Below are 18088 nucleotides of genomic sequence, written 5' to 3' on the forward strand. Positions count from 1 at the left end.
TGAATATAAGAAACCGAATTTTTGATAAATAAAGGCATTCGGTTGTAACAAAATTTAGAACATTGTGTAAATATCAAATGTCAGTTAATAAATTAAGAATAGCAGTAAATGACCAAAAATACAATGAAGAAGAAAAAGAGTGAACTGGAGAGGAAACAAACGGATATGTACAAAATAATATCATAGAAAAAATCAGCTTTTATAAATACAAATATATAATAAAACTAAAATAAAAGACAAATTAAAATATATTGGCATAAGTCCAAAGTAATAAGGGCAACATTAATGATAGCTACATCTGTAGTAACAATTACCCGGCACATATTAACAACAAATGAAATATAACATCATCATAACCAGAAGAGAATAAAATATTTGGATATTAAAAACTGAATTTTTGATAAAGATAAACATTATATCTTAATAAGATTTAGAAAACTTTGTAAATATAAAATCTCAGTTAATCAAATTAGAATAGAAATAAGTGACTGAGAGTAGAATAGAGAAGGAAAAAAGTGAAGTGCAGTATCAAACATTTCATATAACGAACAAACATAACATTATAAATTAATATTCTAGAACAAATCAACCAAAATAAATTGAAAAAGTGAATACCTGATTCAACGGACCACGTGCAAAATGATAGATCAAAGAAAGCAATGAAAATTACTGAGTAGCAGAGATAGAACAAAGAAATATAAAGGAGGCTGTAAGATTAGTAAGAAATGGGTAGTATTATTATGGTCTTTAAAGAGTGAAAAAGCAGAGAGAATAGAACGTGGTAGATAATATTAGTTGAAAAACGTAGACAAAGAAAGAGTAAAAAAGTAACATACAATATATATACAGAAAGTTACCAATGTTTTGCTTAATCTCGGATACAAATCCCTGCAAACAGAAAGCAATAGAAGTAATGATTAATTAACAACAGCCGTCACACTGCATGAAGAGCACCGCAAAATGTAACCAATAAATAACAGACAGTTATTTTTTAGTTACATATTATATAAAACAAAAAAATAAAAAATACACGTGTAAGAGTAAAAGATTAATATAAATATTATTACATTTAGATCACGATAAATATTAGACATTTGTTCAAATTAATACAAATAAATCAAGATATAGTATATAAAATATAAAAACAGGGACAAAAAAATAAATAACATGAATAAAAAAATATGAAATTATGAAAAAAAAAAAAATTTCTTCACAAATATAACAGTCGAATATTAAATAAGAAAAAACAAAACAACATGAAAAACGAACATAGATCTAAAATAAATTACCCAACATCCTAAAAAAAAATTAATAAAAACATAGGTCTGAAAAACATAAACGAACCCATAGAATCAAAACAAAAATAATCAACGAAATGAAAGACGAAGCTAACAAATAACGTAATGGAACAAAAAAATACCATGCATATACAACCAAAAGAAAAAAATAAAATATAAAACATCAAAAAAAAAATATATATATATATACAAAAAGAAAGAAGATGAAAAACGAATAAATCTGGCGAAGAAAAAAAAAGATCTAGAGGGTTGCAGAAAGAAGAAATATGAGAAATGAAGAAATTTGGCCAAAAATTTAGAAAAATAGACAGATCTAACAGGTTGTAGAAGAAAACAACGAAAGAGAAAAAAGTAGATCCAGAAACAAAGAAAGATAAACATAGATCTAGAAGATCGTAGAAACCAACGAACGGAAAAAAAAAAAAAAGATAATCCTATTCAATGTAAGTACGCAAAAATAAAATAGACAGATCTAAAAGGTTGCAAGAGGAAAAAAACGAAAGAGAAAAAAGTAGATCCGGAAACAAAGAAAGATAAACATAGATCTAGAAGATCGTAGAAACTAACGAACGAAAAAAAAAAGATAACCCTCTTCAATCTAAGTACGCAAAAATAAAAACAGATCTAGAAGGTTGCAGAAGAAAACAAACGGAAGAAAGGGAAAAAAAAAACCCCCAATTTGAGTGAAAAAAAAACCCGTAGAAGATTGCAGAACCAAAACAACGAAAGAGATAAATGTCGACATAAATAAAGAATGAAAAAATGGCCGAAATCAACAAACGAAAAAGGGAAAAAAAACTTAGGCTCAATCTCGAAGAAGAAGAATTCTAGAAGGTTACGGAAGAAAACAAATGAAGGAGAGAGAGAGACCACTACAGAAAGAAGTGAAGGAAATCAAATGAAAAATAAACAAACGAAATAAACTAAAAGCATCAGTAAATGACCAAAACAGTCACAGCAAATAGAAGCACAAAAATTTAAAATGAAGGGCAATATAATAATTTTATAAATAGGACATAACGGTAATTAAAATTTCAGAAGAAAAAAACACAACTAAAATAAAAAAAAAATATTATTCATTATACTATAATATAAATAGTAAATTCCGTCCTCTTTTTTAATATACGTATAAAATGGAAATAATGATACTACAACCTATAACGACGACGACGGCGACAACAATAACATCAATGATAATTAATAAATAATAATTATTATTCATTACACTATAATATAAATAGTAAATTCCGTCCTCTTTTTTAATATACGTATAAAATGGAAATAATGATACTACAACCTATAATGACGACGACGGCGACAACAATAACATCAATGATAATTAATAAATAATAATGATACTAATAAGTTTACAAGACAAAAAAAAAAAAAAAAAAAAAAAGGGAAAATAAAAAAGGGCAATGTTAAACAAATACAAAAGTCAAGCAAACGAGATCCTTTTCTCCCCCAACATTGTGTAACCCGTCTTCATCTCGATACTCCATAGTTCGACTTGGAGTCCGCAGCTTCCGATGCCGTTCCGATCAGTCTTCGACGCCGGCGAGATCCAGTCGGAGTTCGAAAACGCCGCCATCAACACCAAATTCATCCCACTGATATGGAAGCACCTTATTCACAACCCCGACGCCGAATTCGACCAAGTCCCCTCCTTGCCCTCCTCGGCCTACCTTCTTCTCCGCTCCAAGTTCAAGCTTCTCACCTCCGCTCTCCACTCCCCTACCGACTCCTCCGACGGCGTCACCACCAAGCTCCTCATCAAGCTCCAGGTTTGAAGGCTTCGCATTTTTTTTTAATAATGAAACGCACACAATCTGTTTGATGAAATGCCAGTGTGAGAAATTCGTGTTTGGTTTCGGCAGAGCGGAGCTCTCGTGGAGGCGGTGATAATGCGGTACGACACTCGGTTGGGAAAATACGCCGGGAAGCCTCGGCCGGGCGGTCCCAGAGCGACCTTGTGCATATCATCTCAGGTGTCGTTTGTTTGTTGTATTTTCATGGTTGTAATGCAATGCGTATTTGTTTTGTCTTTCAAATGGCGGTTTTCGTGATTTATAATGGTTGTTTGCTTACAGGTTGGCTGCAAGATGGGTTGCAAGTTCTGTGCCACTGGGAGCATGGGGTTTAAGAGCCATTTGACGTCGGGGGAAATCGTCGAGCAGTTGGTTCATGCGTCTCGCTTAGCGCCTATACGCAACGTCGTTTTTATGGTATTTGGACTGTATGATTGTTTCTTTTGAGTAGTTATTTTGTGATGTTTGTTGTAGTGTGGTTGTGGAGGGTAAAGGGTGGTCAAGTTATTGAGTGTTTTGACGTCAATTTTAATCAGCTTCGAGGGAACCAAGTTTTTAAAGAGAAACCTGATGGAAAAAGATCAAACATCATGGTGGGCGTAGCCTTGATTGAGCTGAATTATTCGAAATCTTTGTGTCTTTTTTGCTTTTGTTTTTCATTCTGCATGTTTGTTCCTCGTGGAATTGAAACAGGAAAAATGTAAGTATTGGAGAAGAGTGAATATGTGAATTCCTTAAAATCCTTGTGTCCGCTTTTTACTTTGAATTTCATTCTACATGTTTGTTGTTGCTGATCTTTTTAAATTAGGTTTCGCTTTAAAAACTTAATCCCACTTGAGGTTGATGAAAATTGAGGTCAACAAAGTACAATATAACATGATTATTATGACTCAATTTTGTCTAAAATATTTGGACAACTTGGCTTGTGAAATCAGATGGGGGAGAAAACGTGTTTTTGGAGTAATGCTCTCTTGGAGCATTCGCCTTTATTCAGACATTCAATTATAATCTTTTGGTTTCCACTTGATGTTTCTGCACTTAGTTTTTGTTCTTTAATCTTTTGGTCAGGGAATGGGGGAACCATTAAATAACTATTCTGCTTTAGTGGAAGCAGTTCATGTCATGACTGGATCACCATTTCAGTTGTCACCAAAAAGAATAACTGTATCAACGGTATGCTTAACAAAATGATTCTCATGTCTTAATTCTGTACTTTCCATGGAATATTTCGTTTCTGGGGTTTTTTTTGTATTGGGCTTCCAATTCATGAATAAGATGTGAGTCTTCGCAGGTTGGCATAGTTCATGCTATCAACAAGCTTCATAGTGATCTTCCTGGTCTGAACCTAGCAGTTTCACTGCACGCACCAGTTCAAGATATTCGTTGCCAGATCATGCCTGCGGCTCGGGCATTTCCTTTGGCAAAACTGATGGATGCACTGCAAGAATATCAAAGGAAAAGGTTTGATGGACCATTTTTTTTTCTAAAGAAATACGCATGCTAAAATTCTTTGCAGTAATACTTTTGAGCAGTCATTTGAGATTCCTAGAATATCTCACTTTGGTCTCTGATTCTTCAGCCAACAAAAGATCTTAATCGAGTACATAATGCTTGATGGGGTGAATGATGAGGAGCAACACGCACATCAACTTGGCAAGTTGCTAGAGACACTTGAAGTGGTGAGATCTTGAAACATGAACCAAAAGCATAGGTCAAAACTTCCATCATGCATTTTGTGTGGGTGCATCTATGTCTTTGAATCGTCATCTTTGCTTGGACCCTGCTTGTATAAACTTATATTTATATGCAATTCTGTCAGTTAATTTGACTACTCTTCTTAACCTTTCGCGTTATAATATCTATTGTCAAACAGGTTGTGAACTTAATACCATTCAATCCAATCGGTTCACTGAGTCAATTCAGAACCAGCAGCGAACAGAACACATCCAGCTTCCAGAAAACTCTAAGAGGTACCTACAACATCCGCACAACAATCCGTAAACAAATGGGTCAAGATATAAGCGGGGCATGTGGTCAGCTGGTGGTGTCTCAATCCGATAAGAGGTCCGTCGAGAATCCACTCCTAGTGGACATAGAAGATCTTCGGGTGAGATAGTCCATCCTCAATTTTGGAGGGGTAGTACTGACATCAAATTGTGGTCAAAATAGTCATGAAGATTTCACATTGGTTAGAATTTGAGTTATTTTTCCAAGTTGCAGTTCCCTTCAACTTTTGTGTATGAGTTTTAGTAGTTCTAGGTCGTGCACTTGTAATATTCCAAAGTATTTTAGGTGTAAGTTGCATTCCGAGAACATATTATTTTCAATATAACTAAAATTTTTCCTTAGCTTCACAAACTGTGCATGCGTGCAAAATGGATCATAACCAGAGACTTTAAAGTATTTTACTTGTGCAACAGAGATGGATTGCTTAGCTAAGGAAAACAGGAGAGGGAGGGATGGGGTGTGGTTATTTGCAAGAACTTACTGAAACCATCATTTGGGCTCATAATAAATTCTCTAAATTAAAAGTTGCTTCTAATATTTAGCCTAGAGTCTTTGGACAATGACCGAAGGATGTGTTGCGCAAGTAACTCATTAGTTCCTGGGTGGAACTGCCACAACATGAATATTCTTCTTAGCAAGAATTATTGCAGTGGGATAACAATGGCTGGGATGATTTGAAAGGCATTGTGGCATTAAGATTTTTAACATCGTATTTGGTTTGATATCACATGATTTCGAGTCATGATTGTATTACTAAGAACCATTTTATCGGTAATATTTTTCCTTCTCAATTGTTTTTGCCTTTTCCTCCCTTGACTAGTAATTGCTTCCAATTTAGCTGTGCCTTTAGAATACTTTCTTCCCTCATTTCCTTCTTTTTTTCCTCTCGTTAACAAAGGAACTGCTTTTTTGCCGAATTAACAAAGGAACTGCTCAACACCTAATAGTGACAAGCAGTCAGAAAGAGTTTCCCGCATTAACAGTCTTGGAATCAAATTATGGATGTAACAAGCAGTCATTTCTTGACAATTTGACAACATTTTATCCATTAAACCAGCATGCCAAACAAGCAAGATCTGTAACAAAAGCAATTAAATAGACATTGTGTATTTGTACTGGAAAGCGGTAATGCTTGTGAGCGCGTTTCAACACAAACCACAAATGAAACAAAAGGTACCTCATACACTGACCCAAAACGAAAGCTCTACCCGATTTCATAGCGGACTATGAAGCCAAAAGTGCTTCCACCTTTGCTATTTGGTCCTCTTCATTTTTGGGGGTCGGACTCCTATTTGCCTCGTGATATAAATCGTGCTTCCATTTCTCGACATGAGTGCCACTAGAATGGAATCCAGACCTTCCACTGAATCTATCTCTTCCCCTATAGTTTCTATCACCACTGCCACCACCACGATACCTTTCTCTAGAAGAAAAGGCATCTCTCTGTGGCTCCCTTCTGTTTGGTGCCCTGTCTCCTGCAAATGGTTTATCAGATCTATCCAAATGGTGGGCATTGTAGCCTCTTTCCTCCTTTCCACTTCCTTCAGCGGCACGGTTAGAATGGGCAGGTTTTACAGTCTCTGTTGCTGCTCCATCAGCATTTTCAGATTTCACCTTGATCTTCTTCTCTCTAAATGCCGGCCTTTTCCTTACAGGCGGATCGTCAGCCTGCATTTCAAAAAAAGCATCATGGCGCCAGCTGCCCTTTTCATCTTTGGCTCTATCATCTCTCCTCCCCGTGTCATTAGTTGCTGTCTTGTTTTCAGTCATTTCATTATGCTGATCCCTTGAATCCCTCCACCATCCACGTTCTAAAGTCCATAGAGATAGGGAAGAAAACATATCAAACAGAGAAACATAATTGACTTTCCAACAGGAATATGCATTCATGGAAGATTACAAGTGAAAAAAGCAATTAAAAACTTGAAGCCTAAGGAATGAAGAAAATGATTTTGAAAGGAATCTCACCACCAGTTGCACCTCTACCCGAGCTTCGGCCAACTTGCATGGAATTACCACGCTCATCATGCTGTTATAAGACATGGACAGGCAAGCCTAAGATTGTTATATACACAGAAGCACTTTAAGGCACGGGGCTGAACAACAGTCCCAGAACATCAGCCCAGGAAAAAAGTAAAAGAAAAAAGGTTCAAACGAGAATACTGGTTTTTAGTGGAGGGATTTATCATATTTAGCTTAATTCAAACCTTATAATATAGCAATGTTAAAAAAATTCACATTGTTTCACTTATCAAATAAAGAACCTACACGCACACTGCACACACAGAATCGTGCATAACTTGTCTAATATTGTGAGTCTCATGTAAAAGCTACTTTCTATTGTGTAATAGTTTCTTCCTCATTTGTTTGTTTCCACCTCTAAGTTTCTTATCCAAAAGTGTTTCACATTATGAGAAGGCTTAGACAAACCAACCAATAAAAGTAATAACTACACAAAAGGTACAACTATAAATCTCCAAATTTCTTCAGGCTATCACCGCGCTCGAGTGTTAGCAACTGGCCATTCCTGAATGAACACAAATTACCTACAAAATGCAATTAATTACTCATTCAGATAGTTCTGCCTACAAGCTAATTGTAAAATTCATATTACTTATGATAATATCTGCATTTTACGTGTGCCAAAAATGTAAAAGTTCATTTTTACCTTAAGACTACTTAGATCTTAAGGTAATATGAAGATCGAATACCATTTCATCGGTTTGCAAGCAAGCTAAACAAGACTAATCATACAAAAACATAAACAACACCTGAAAATATGACCGGGATCGGGATGCTTCAGATGGATTAGAAGAATGCTTTGTCCCTTCATGTCGTCCGCTGGATTTTCTGTCGGGCTCATTGCTTGGAGCCCCTCTTTCTAGCTTTGAATCAGTCGCTAATGGGGTTTCAAGCGGCAACCCACCATCTTGCGCGCGGCGACCATGCTTTTGGTCTTGGTCCGTTTGGTTCCTACTATCCAAACTATTATTACGGCTGGGTACTCTCTCTGGTGCTGGTTTTCCATCCCTCCTAGACCTCTTGGGACTATGACCAACCATACACAAATATAAACCAAACCATATTAAATTTGAAATCTCCATTAATTGTCAAATGCTAGTTAAAGACATGGCACACTTATTCTAGCTATAACAATACTTTAAGTTTTTGATTTGCAGATGAAACATGAATCTGTCTATTAAAACATTAAAAAAAAAATTAAAAAAAATTAAAAAAAAAAACCACATTTATTTGTAGGTTTTACCATTAAAAAAAACTGAAAAGCTGTGGTTTATATCTTCCAAGGTTTATTTGACTTGCTCTCGTTGCTAAATTAAAAAGAAAAAAGAAAGAAAAAAGCTTCATTTCAAGGAAAATACAAAATTGACTCGTTTGTGTGTCTACAGCGATGGAACATAGCGAACAAATTGAAGCAATGTTCTTCAATATTAATGAAAATAAGTTGGAATCAAAAAGGCATTTTGGTCAATAAATATCTCAAAACTCATTTCCAGTCTTTTAATGAGTCTAATACACAGACACAAAGGCGATTACACATAATAAATAGATTAAGAAAGAGAAGTCGCACCTTGGCTCCCTATCGAACCTAGAACGGTGCCGTTTCGAGTCAGAATCCCGACCCTCCCGACGCGACGACATTGGTGAACGACCGCGACTCTGCCACTCCAGGTTGAGTAGAGAGAGAAAGAGGATGAGAGAGAGAGAGAGAGAGAGAGAGAGGGAAAAGGGCAAACTACTAGGGCTGACTTGAACTTTGGGATATTTCTAAGAGAACCATATGATCTCCTAATTCTTGCCCGCTTGCCGTTAGGCTAAGTTATGTGATCTTGCCACGTAGGATAATTTGATTTGAATATGCAGTTATTGCCTCGTTCATTTTACCGATTCGAGTTTTCAGTTTTAAGTTTCTACAGTAAAAAACTCTCAAAAAATGTCACATCTAACTTTTTCTGCTACAGTGAAAAGCTCTCTGAAAATGTCACATCTCAGCTCGAATTGAAAACTCGAATTCACGAAGTGAACGAGGCAATATATGTGTAAATCTTAAATTTTGATTTGAGTTTGAGTTATAATTTCAGTTGAAGTTGTAACTTAGGGTTTGTTCTTTTGGAGTTTAACTTGAGTATAATTCTTGAGTTGAATTTGAGTTGAACTTGTAACTTGAGTTTGTGTTTGGTTGTGTACATTTAAGTTATGGTTTGAGATAAGAATCTTTTTGAGTTTGTGTTTGAGTGAGTCAAAACTTGAATTTGTATTTAGATAGTATTTTAATAAAAACTCAATGCTGATGAAAAATTTTAATAGGGTATATGGGTCGGGTTTTATTCGTCTTTTCGTTGTTAACGCATAGAAAAAAAATCATCTTAATCAGAATTAAAACGAAAAAGTTATAGCATTTTTAAGAATAGAAAAAATATTGTTCATTAATTTGAGTTTGAGTTTCTGAACTCGAGTTGAAGAGGAAACTTGAACTCGAGTTTTAGTCCTAAACTCGAGTTTGAACTCGAGTTTAAACTTAAAAGAACATGAACTCGAATAAAGTTGTAATTCGAGTTGCCTTTTTTTGAGTTTTTCACTCAAAAGAACAAGCCCTTAAATGTGTGTTTAGTTGTGTACATTTAAGTTATGGTTTGAGATAAGAATCTTTTTAAATTTGTGTTTAAGTGAGTCAAAACTTGAATTTGTATTTAGATAGTATTTTAATAAAAACTCAATGCTGATAGAAAATTTTAATAGGGTATATGGGTGAGGTTTTATTCGTCTTTTCGTTGTCAATACATAGAAAAAAAATCATCTCAATCAGAATTAAAACGAAAAAGTTATAGCATTTTTAAGAATAGAAAAAATATTGTTCATTAATTTAAGTTCGAGTTTCTGAACTCGAGTTAAAGGAGAAACTTGAACTCGAGTTTTAGTCTCAAACTCGAGTTCAAACTTGAGTTCGAACTTAAAAGAACATGAACTTAAATAAAGTTGTAACTCGAGTTGCTTTTTTTGAGTTTTTGACTAAAAAAAGGGGTTGCCGAATAGCCCCTGAGTTTCACTTATTTAAGTTTAGAATTCGAATTTTGTTACAGTAAAAAGCTTTCATAGATAGTCATATTTAATTTTTTACTACAGTAAAAAGCTCTCACACAAAGTCACATCTTAACTCGAATTAAAAACTCAAATCAGCGAACTAAACGGGTCTTAAATATGCAATTTTTATTTTATCTTATTTTATTTTTTTGCTAAAAAGAAAATAAATCAGCGAACTAAACGGGTCTTGAATATGCAATTTTTATTTTATCTTATTTTATTTTTTTGCTAAAAAGAAAATCTGATTGTTTTGATTTAAGTGAGTTCGAGTATAGAGGTGTTTTTTCAATAATGAGTTTGATTAACATTTTTGGATAATTAATCTTTTTTTATGCCATTTTAATTTAGTTTTAATTTTAAAATGACTGTCACGTCAATAGTTCCGTCTTAAGATTATAGATAGACTTGAATGGAGGGGGCATTTTGCATTTTTTTTTTTTTTTATATATAAGGGTATTTTGAACTGTTTTGATAAATCATGACACATTTTAAAACATAGTACATAAGTCGGAGGTATTTATAAAAATAATTCGTATATATTATGGTCAATTTTTTTTTCGTATAGTGCAAAATCAGAACAATTTATACAGCCATATTGTACTAGTATTAATTACTTATTTGGCGTGACACTTATTATTCACTCACTCGAGTGAAACATAACATATAATTTTTTCACATTATTTCCAGACCCTTAAATCATCTCTCACTCAAGAGCCAAGAAAAAGATTTGAATTTCCTGGGAAAAGACCAGCTGCATATGTGAGAGCACAGCACAAATACAAGGGAACGAGCATTGCTGTTCAATTCGACGCTAGACGACATAGGCACATAATTTACAGGGGTTATTGATTGATTTTGTAAGTACTTCTGCTAATTAATCTTTGGTTTACTATGCTAATCTTGGTTTACTTATGTTGCGTTTTTTCTGGCTCTAATTTCCACGTGAAATATTTGCCGTGTTTAAAATTTTTCTTATTTTTGTTTTTCACATTTTTTGAGAAAAAAATAAAAACGATTTCAAAACGTCTTTTGACACAATTAATTAAAGGTAAAAACAGAAATAAAAATAATTTTTTAGTTTAGTATAAAATGAGAGAAAAATGAAAAACGACTTTTAGTCGTTTTTTATTTTTTATTTTCGCTTTCTCCTCTCTCGAACAGAGAAATAGAGATATTAATGAGTTTTTTTATACTGAAAATAATCTTTTGATAAAACTACCAAACACATTTTTTAAAATGATTTATGTCTGAGATTAAAAATATTTTTATTTCTGTTGACGGTGTTTTTCCGCCAACTCGTGATTAACTCTCCAGGAACGACACGCGTTTGCACTTACGGTCTAATTAAGGATTAATGCACAAAAATAACACACGGGAGACAAGAGTTTTATAGTGGTTCGGCAATAACTCTTTGCCTAATCCACTTGTGCATGCACTAATATTTCAGTCGGTTACAAATTCTCTCCCCTCTGATCATGAAAAATGGTGTCTAACCCTTTTCTGGGTCATTTTTACACTATTTATAGGCAATTACTAATGACTAAGCCTTCTCTGTTCCCAATGAGGAAGCCATCTCCCATCCTCGATAGTCGGGAGGGTAGGTGGGTTTTAATGATGAAAAACTCAGGAAATGCGGCTGATCCCTCTCATCTGCTGCACGATCCACTGACTCCTGCAGTAACCGTTGGATTGATGCTTCTTTTCCCGAGTTGACAAGACCGTTGATGGGCTTGGCTCGGCAGTATCTCTCGACGCCGTGGCTATTGGAGGTCGAGCATCTATCCTCCGCGCCTTCCTTCACGTCCTATCTCTCGGCGTAGAGGGCGCCTTAGCTACTTCCACTCCTTTTATGCCCGCGGCCGAGCCGGGACGGGGATTCCTCGGCGCCTAGTGTCGAGAGCACGGTCGATCCCTCGGCCATGGTGTAACAATTTCCATTTTCATACAAAAAATAAAATTATTTTAGAACGAATTCCTAACGCACCCATTGTGATTACAGATTTCAGCAGACCTTGCTACCCTGACCACAGTTCTCTCTCTGGTCATTAAAATACTAAGAGTCCGTTTGGTTCATGGATTAGAACCATGTGATTATAACTATTTTCAATTTACGCGTATTTTTTGTGAGAGAAAATACTGTAGCGAACCACGAATCATGATTCGAATCAGGGAACGAATCCCTCTACCAAACATCACCTAATTTGATGTATTTTTCACAAGTGAAAGATGCGTCTTTTTTGTCCTCATTGTGCATCCTAGTCATTGCCATGCTTTTTTTAACAATATAATGGCTTTTGATCATTTGAAAATAACTTGCTTATCCACATTCCATTTCAAGATTCGGTGTCCACCCCATCGAAATGTTGTCTTAGCCATGCGAACCGATCTGAATGAAAGCCCGGAAATTAAATTTTTGGCGAGCATTGGCACGCCATGCTTTACATTTGGCATGCAGGGAACGTTGGGAATCACTCCAACAATGACGCGGAGGAAGCGGGGGTTGGAGGGGGGGGCCATGGCCCCCTCTAGATTTTTTTCTCCTTTATTTTTAATATTGTGGTTTTAATTTTAATATAGTAGGTATGTGTATAAATTTAACTTGGTCTCCCTTAAATGAATAGTTCTCTACATTTTAAATAAAAACTTACATATATATATATACATGTTAGTATAATTTTAATAAAAAAAAAAATTTATCTTTCTACTAATAAATTTTGACTCCGTCACTGCTCCAAGAGGCTGTTTTACAGTGTGGGTCCTGTGGGATGCTGTTATTCAAGTTACAAAGCCCTCTTGGGATGCTTCCATAACTGTAGAGTTTGAACTTTCTTTCCTTTTTGAAGATATTGAATTCGGGATCGGAGACTTGAACTGTAGATTCCCAACATTAGAAGTAGTTGTGGAAGTATCACTACTAAAGTCAATATATCAATACTTTTCTTGCCTTACTAGCATCATAACCTTCTAAAAGTTATTTTGTTTTATTTTTCCTTTTTCAGGCCAGACATACCGAATAAAGCTTAATCTCCCACAACAAAGGTGAGTGGCTAAGAGCATCATATGTTCATTATCTTGGAGATTTGAAGAAGATTTCGATGGCGGCGGAGATGACCCGATTCATTTTTGGCTTTCTATGCTCACACTGAGGACATAATTCTTCATTTTCCATTCTCCCAAGAGATATTCTTTTGAAATATTACTACAGTAGTTTTCTTTTATTTAATCAATGTTTCTGTTTCTCCAAAAGTTCAAGTTACATTCTTTTATTTTTTCTGTACAACCTTGTAATTAACATCCATCCACAAGTATTCAGTCTTTCTTTTTAACTTTATTTTATTTATTTTCATTTTGTCTTTGTTTGAAAATCAGTGAACCAACCACACACAAGGAAGTTGTAATATATTAAACCATTTTTAATGTAAAATGTCAATATGAATATCAAATAGTACACACAAAAACTTTAAAAATAACACATTGTTCTACTTGGCACTCCAATACATTATGTTAGTTTAAATGCTATATTCATTTTGGTGCTTTCGAATTTGTAAAAGAAAATTTAAAATTTTTGAAAACTAAAAAATGGCTATATTGTGATCAATAAGTGATAAACGTCGACACATTAGTGTTGTGAAAATTCGATCAAACACCAGAAAACCAGAAGAACTTTATTAATCAAGAATGACTTTACACACAAGCCTTTGTTTCTTTTCCAGAACCCAAAGACTCACTAGAACCCACCAAAAAAGACTCTTTTGTTCTCTATCACAAATTTACACACCGACAATTACAAAGACTCTCATTGCTATAGTTTTCACTTGAGTATTATCCCTTATATAGGCTTATTTCACCGCCTCTTATAATGACACACTCACATACCACTAACAGACTATTGTTCCTTTGTAATCCAAGTGTTGTTACTACTTGTTCACAGCTGTCCTCCACGTCAGCTCTCACATGACTAATGACTGGGTTAATTCCAACAAATCTCCACCTTAACTCAGTATTTGTCATAGCTTCTTGTCCTCCTCCAAGTCTTATAAGACTTGCCTGCTTACAACTTGAACTATATCCAGACAGTGTTGAAACTTACTGTCTGGAAGTGACTTAGTAAGCATATCCGCTAGATTCTCTTCGACCTTCACAGCTCCCCCTGCAACAACATCTCATATGAAGTGCAACTTCACATCAATATGTTTTGACCTGTTGTGAAACACTTGATTCCTTGTCAGATGAATGGTGATTTGATTGTCACAGTAGACTGTCACTACTTCTTGCTTCAGTCCCAACTCATTTATGAGCCCTTGAAGCCATATAGCTTCCTTTACTGCCTCTTTGGCAGCAATGAACTCTGCTTCTGTGGTAGATAGAGCCACTACTGACTGCAGACTTGACCTCCAACTGACTGTACCACCAAAGACTGTGAAAATTAAACTAGATATTGACTCTCTGGTATCCACATTCCCAGCAAAATCTGAATCAACATAACCAGTAACCACCTTTGAAGCATCCTGAATTTGCCTGTATTCAAGTCCCAAGTTCAAAGTTCCCTTTATGTATCTCAAAATCCATTTCAATGCCTGCCAATGAAGCTTCCTTGGATTTGCCATAAAGCGACTTACCACACTAACTGAGTTGGCTAAATCTGGTCTGGAACAGACCATTGCATACATAATACTTCCCACCACATTAGCATATGGAACCGTCTCCATATAGGCTCTTTCTTCTTCACTTCCTGGTGCTTGACTAACTGAAAGTTTAAAATGCTGAGCTAGTGGTGTTAAAACTGGCTTAGCTTCTAGCATTTTAAACCTTTTTAGTACTTTATGCAAGTAACCCCTTTGAGAGAGAAACACATTCCCTTTCTCTTTATTTCTGACTATATCCATGCCTAAGATCTTCTTTGCATGACCCAAATCCTTCATTTCAATTTCTTTCATCAACTGAGCTTTAACTCGATTGATCTCCTTGTTGTTCTTACATGCAATAAGCATATCATCAACATAAAGGAGTAGGCATATAAAGTTGTTTCCAGGCAGAACTTTATAGTAAACACAACTGTCATAAGAGCTTCTGTTGAAACCAGATTTGATCATAAAGTCATCAAATCTCTTGTACCATTGCCTTGGTGATTGCTTCAACCCATACAATGACTTTTTCAACAAACACACCTTTCCAGCATCTCTATTCTCAACAAAACCTTCTGGTTGTTGCATAAATATCTTCTCTTCTAACTCCCCATGCAAGAAAGCTGTTTTTACATCCAACTGCTCCAAGTTCATGTCAAATTGAGCTGTCAGGGCCAATAGAACTCTAATTGAAGTGGGTTCACTACTGGAGAAAATACTTCATTGTAATCCATCCCCTCTTGTTGTGTGAACCCCTTTGCCACCAATCTGGCCTTGAATCTAGGGGGCTCTACTCTTGGAATTCCATCTTTTCTCTTATACACCCATTTGCATCCCACCACTTTTTAGTTCTTTGGTTTGTCCACCAAAACCCAAGTGCGATTTTTCTCTAAGGATCTGATTTCCTCTTTCATGGCCTCAAGCCATAATTCCTTGTCTTTGCTCTTCATTGCTTCCTTGTAAGACCATGGTTCCTGATCTTCAATCTCGTTTGCAGTATTCAAAGCATATGAGATCAAATCAGCATGTCCATATCTTTGGGGAGGTCTCACTGTCCTTCTTGATCTGTCTCTTGCCAGCCTATAGGAATCCACATCAGAAACTTCTCGATGCTCTTCTGTCTGATATGCAGTAACTGGTTGATGGGATGACTCCACCTCAATTTCTAAACTACCTGTTTCTGACTCCTTTACAGTTTCAGCATGTTGTTTCTGTTTCATCATTCCCATTTCTGTTTCATTGAAAATAACATCTCTGCTAATGATGCTCTTCCTGAAGCCTGGTTCTAAACACCATAGCCTGTAGCCCTTTAACACCTTATGGATACCCCAAAAAATACATTTAAGGGCTCTTGGCTCCAACTTATCCTACCTTATGTGTGCATAAGCAGTACACCCAAAAACCCTTAGGTTGCTGTAGTCAGCTGGCTTTCCAGACCAAATCTCTTCTGGTGTCTTGAACCCAAGTGCTGTAGATGGACACCTATTGATTAAATAGGTGGCTGTCATCACTGCTTATGCCCAGGAACATTTGGATAATCCTGCTTCAGAGAGCATAGCTATAACTCTTTCCATGATGGTCCTGTTAAATCTTTCTGCTAGGCCATTCTGCTGAGGTGTTCCTCTAACTGTCTTGTGTCTTGCAATTCCCTCATCTCTGCACAGCTTCTTAAAGGCTTCTGAAAAATACTCAAACCCATTATCAGTTCTCAAATGCTTAATTTTCTTCCCGGTTTGGTTTTCAATGAGATTCTTCCATTCCTTGAATTTAACAAAAGCCTCATCCTTCGTTTTTAACAAGTACACCCAGATCTTCCTGAAATAATCATCCACAATAAAGAGAAAGTATCTAGCTCCACCATTTGACACAACTCTGGAGGCCCCCCATAAATCTGAATGAATGTAGTCTAGTGTGTTCTTGGTTCTATGTGTTGCTAAAGTGAACTTGATTCTACAAGCCTTGCCATAAACACAATGTTCACAGAAATTGAGTTTCTCAATTTTATCTCCACATAAAAGCCCTTGTTTGTGCAACTCCATCATACCCCTTTCACTTACACGGCCTAACCTCCTGTGCTACAATCTTTCCTTTAAATTATCATTATCCTCAACCATAGAAACTGAACCCACACCAGTGCTTCCTGCCAATGTGTACAAACAAGCTTTCCTAATTCCCTTCATGACCACTAAAGAACCCTTCGTGATTTTCAGAACACCATCATTTGCTTTAAATGTGAAACCACCTTGTTCCAGTAAGCCTAAAGAAATTAGATTTCGTTTAAGCTCAGGCACATACCTGACTTCTTGCAAGATTCTTTCCACGCCATCATGAAGCTTTAGCCTGATTGTTCCAATCCCACAAACTTTGCAAGACTTGTCATTGCCCAATAAGACTGTTCCATATCCCTTTTCTGTGAAAGTCTCAAACCAGCCTTTGTTGGGAGTGATGTGAAACGAGCAGCCTAAATCCAATACCCATTCTTTTCCAGAATCTCCTTCGGTGACTGCAAGGATTTCTGCACTTTCATATCCTTCAGTGGCTATAGCGGCATCTCCATCATCTGCTTCAACTTCACTTGGCTTATGTTGTTTCTTTTTTCTTTCAGGGCAATTTCTTTTGAGATAACCTTCTTTGTGACATAAGAAACACTTTCTTGGTGTCTTTGATTTTGATCTTGATCGACCCTTCAACTTTTCTTCTCTTTTGTATGTCCTGCCTCGAACCATCAATCCTTCCCCTGATTCTTGTTTAGCTTCGGCCTTCTTCTGCAGCTCCTTTGAATTCAAAGCAGCCTGTACTTCTTCCAAAGAGAGCGTTTCACGACCAAACATCATCGTATCCACGAAATTCTCATAAGAACTCGGTAAAGAACTTAAGAGAATAACAGCTTGATCTTCATCTTCAAGTTTTACATCAATGTTTTCCAGATCAAGAATGATTTTGTTAAAATCATTCAAGTGGTCTGCCATTGATTTCCCAGGGGACATTGAGAAAATATACAGCCTTTGCTTCAAAATTAGACGATTGGCTAAAGATTTCATCATGTAGAGGTTCCCCAATTTCGTCCAAATCACTACAGCAGATTTTTCTTTTGAAACTTCTCTTAGGACTCGATCACCCAAACACAGGATAATTGCGCTATGAGCTTTGCTCATCAAATCACTCTTCTCCTTGTCTGTAAGAGTGCTGGGCAGATTTTTCTCACCTCCCAACGCATCTTCAAGCCCCTGTTGCACCAGAAGTGCCCTCA

The 18088-nt window shown here is 36.0% G+C and overlaps 2 protein-coding genes across 2 annotated transcripts; one reads left to right on the forward strand and one right to left on the reverse strand.

Moving 5' to 3' along the window:
* The first annotated feature begins 2706 nt into the window (after nucleotides 1-2706).
* On the forward strand, nucleotides 2707-5454 carry LOC21387196 (dual-specificity RNA methyltransferase RlmN 1). The gene is made up of 7 exons (XM_010113378.2): nucleotides 2707-3082; nucleotides 3176-3286; nucleotides 3389-3523; nucleotides 4175-4279; nucleotides 4398-4567; nucleotides 4686-4785; nucleotides 4980-5454. The coding sequence occupies exons 1-7, from the start codon at nucleotides 2828-2830 to the stop codon at nucleotides 5220-5222; spliced, it is 1119 nt and encodes a 372-aa protein (XP_010111680.1). The 5' UTR covers nucleotides 2707-2827; the 3' UTR covers nucleotides 5223-5454.
* Nucleotides 5455-6089: 635 nt separating this feature from the next.
* Nucleotides 6090-8897, reverse strand: LOC21387197 (serine/arginine repetitive matrix protein 1). The gene is made up of 4 exons (XM_010113379.2): nucleotides 8703-8897; nucleotides 7885-8161; nucleotides 7082-7142; nucleotides 6090-6924 (listed from the first exon to the last, which is right to left on the reverse strand). Exons 1-4 carry the CDS (start codon nucleotides 8771-8773, stop codon nucleotides 6338-6340), a joined length of 996 nt encoding a protein of 331 aa, XP_010111681.1. The 5' UTR covers nucleotides 8774-8897; the 3' UTR covers nucleotides 6090-6337.
* Between the last annotated feature and the right edge of the window lie 9191 nt (nucleotides 8898-18088).

The sequence above is a fragment of the Morus notabilis genome, unplaced genomic scaffold, assembly GCF_000414095.1.
Source record: "Morus notabilis unplaced genomic scaffold, ASM41409v2 Scaffold1728, whole genome shotgun sequence".
In the NCBI taxonomy this organism is placed as follows: Eukaryota; Viridiplantae; Streptophyta; class Magnoliopsida; order Rosales; family Moraceae; genus Morus; species Morus notabilis.

Bases quoted from the DNA above. Each gene is read 5' to 3' on its own strand.
- LOC21387196 (XM_010113378.2), top strand. From the start codon at position 2,828: ATGCCGTTCCGATCAGTCTTCGACGCCGGCGAGATCCAGTCGGAGTTC. The intron at 3,287-3,388 runs GTGTCGTTTGTT...GTTTGCTTACAG, and splicing joins CCTTGTGCATATCATCTCAG to GTTGGCTGCAAGATGGGTTG. The intron at 4,568-4,685 runs GTTTGATGGACC...CTGATTCTTCAG, and splicing joins CAAGAATATCAAAGGAAAAG to CCAACAAAAGATCTTAATCG.
- LOC21387197 (XM_010113379.2), bottom strand. From the start codon at position 8,773: ATGTCGTCGCGTCGGGAGGGTCGGGATTCTGACTCGAAACGGCACCGT. The intron at 8,162-8,702 runs GTGCGACTTCTC...GGTTGGTCATAG, and splicing joins AGGTTCGATAGGGAGCCAAG to TCCCAAGAGGTCTAGGAGGG. The intron at 6,925-7,081 runs GTGAGATTCCTT...TATGGACTTTAG, and splicing joins GGGTAGAGGTGCAACTGGTG to AACGTGGATGGTGGAGGGAT.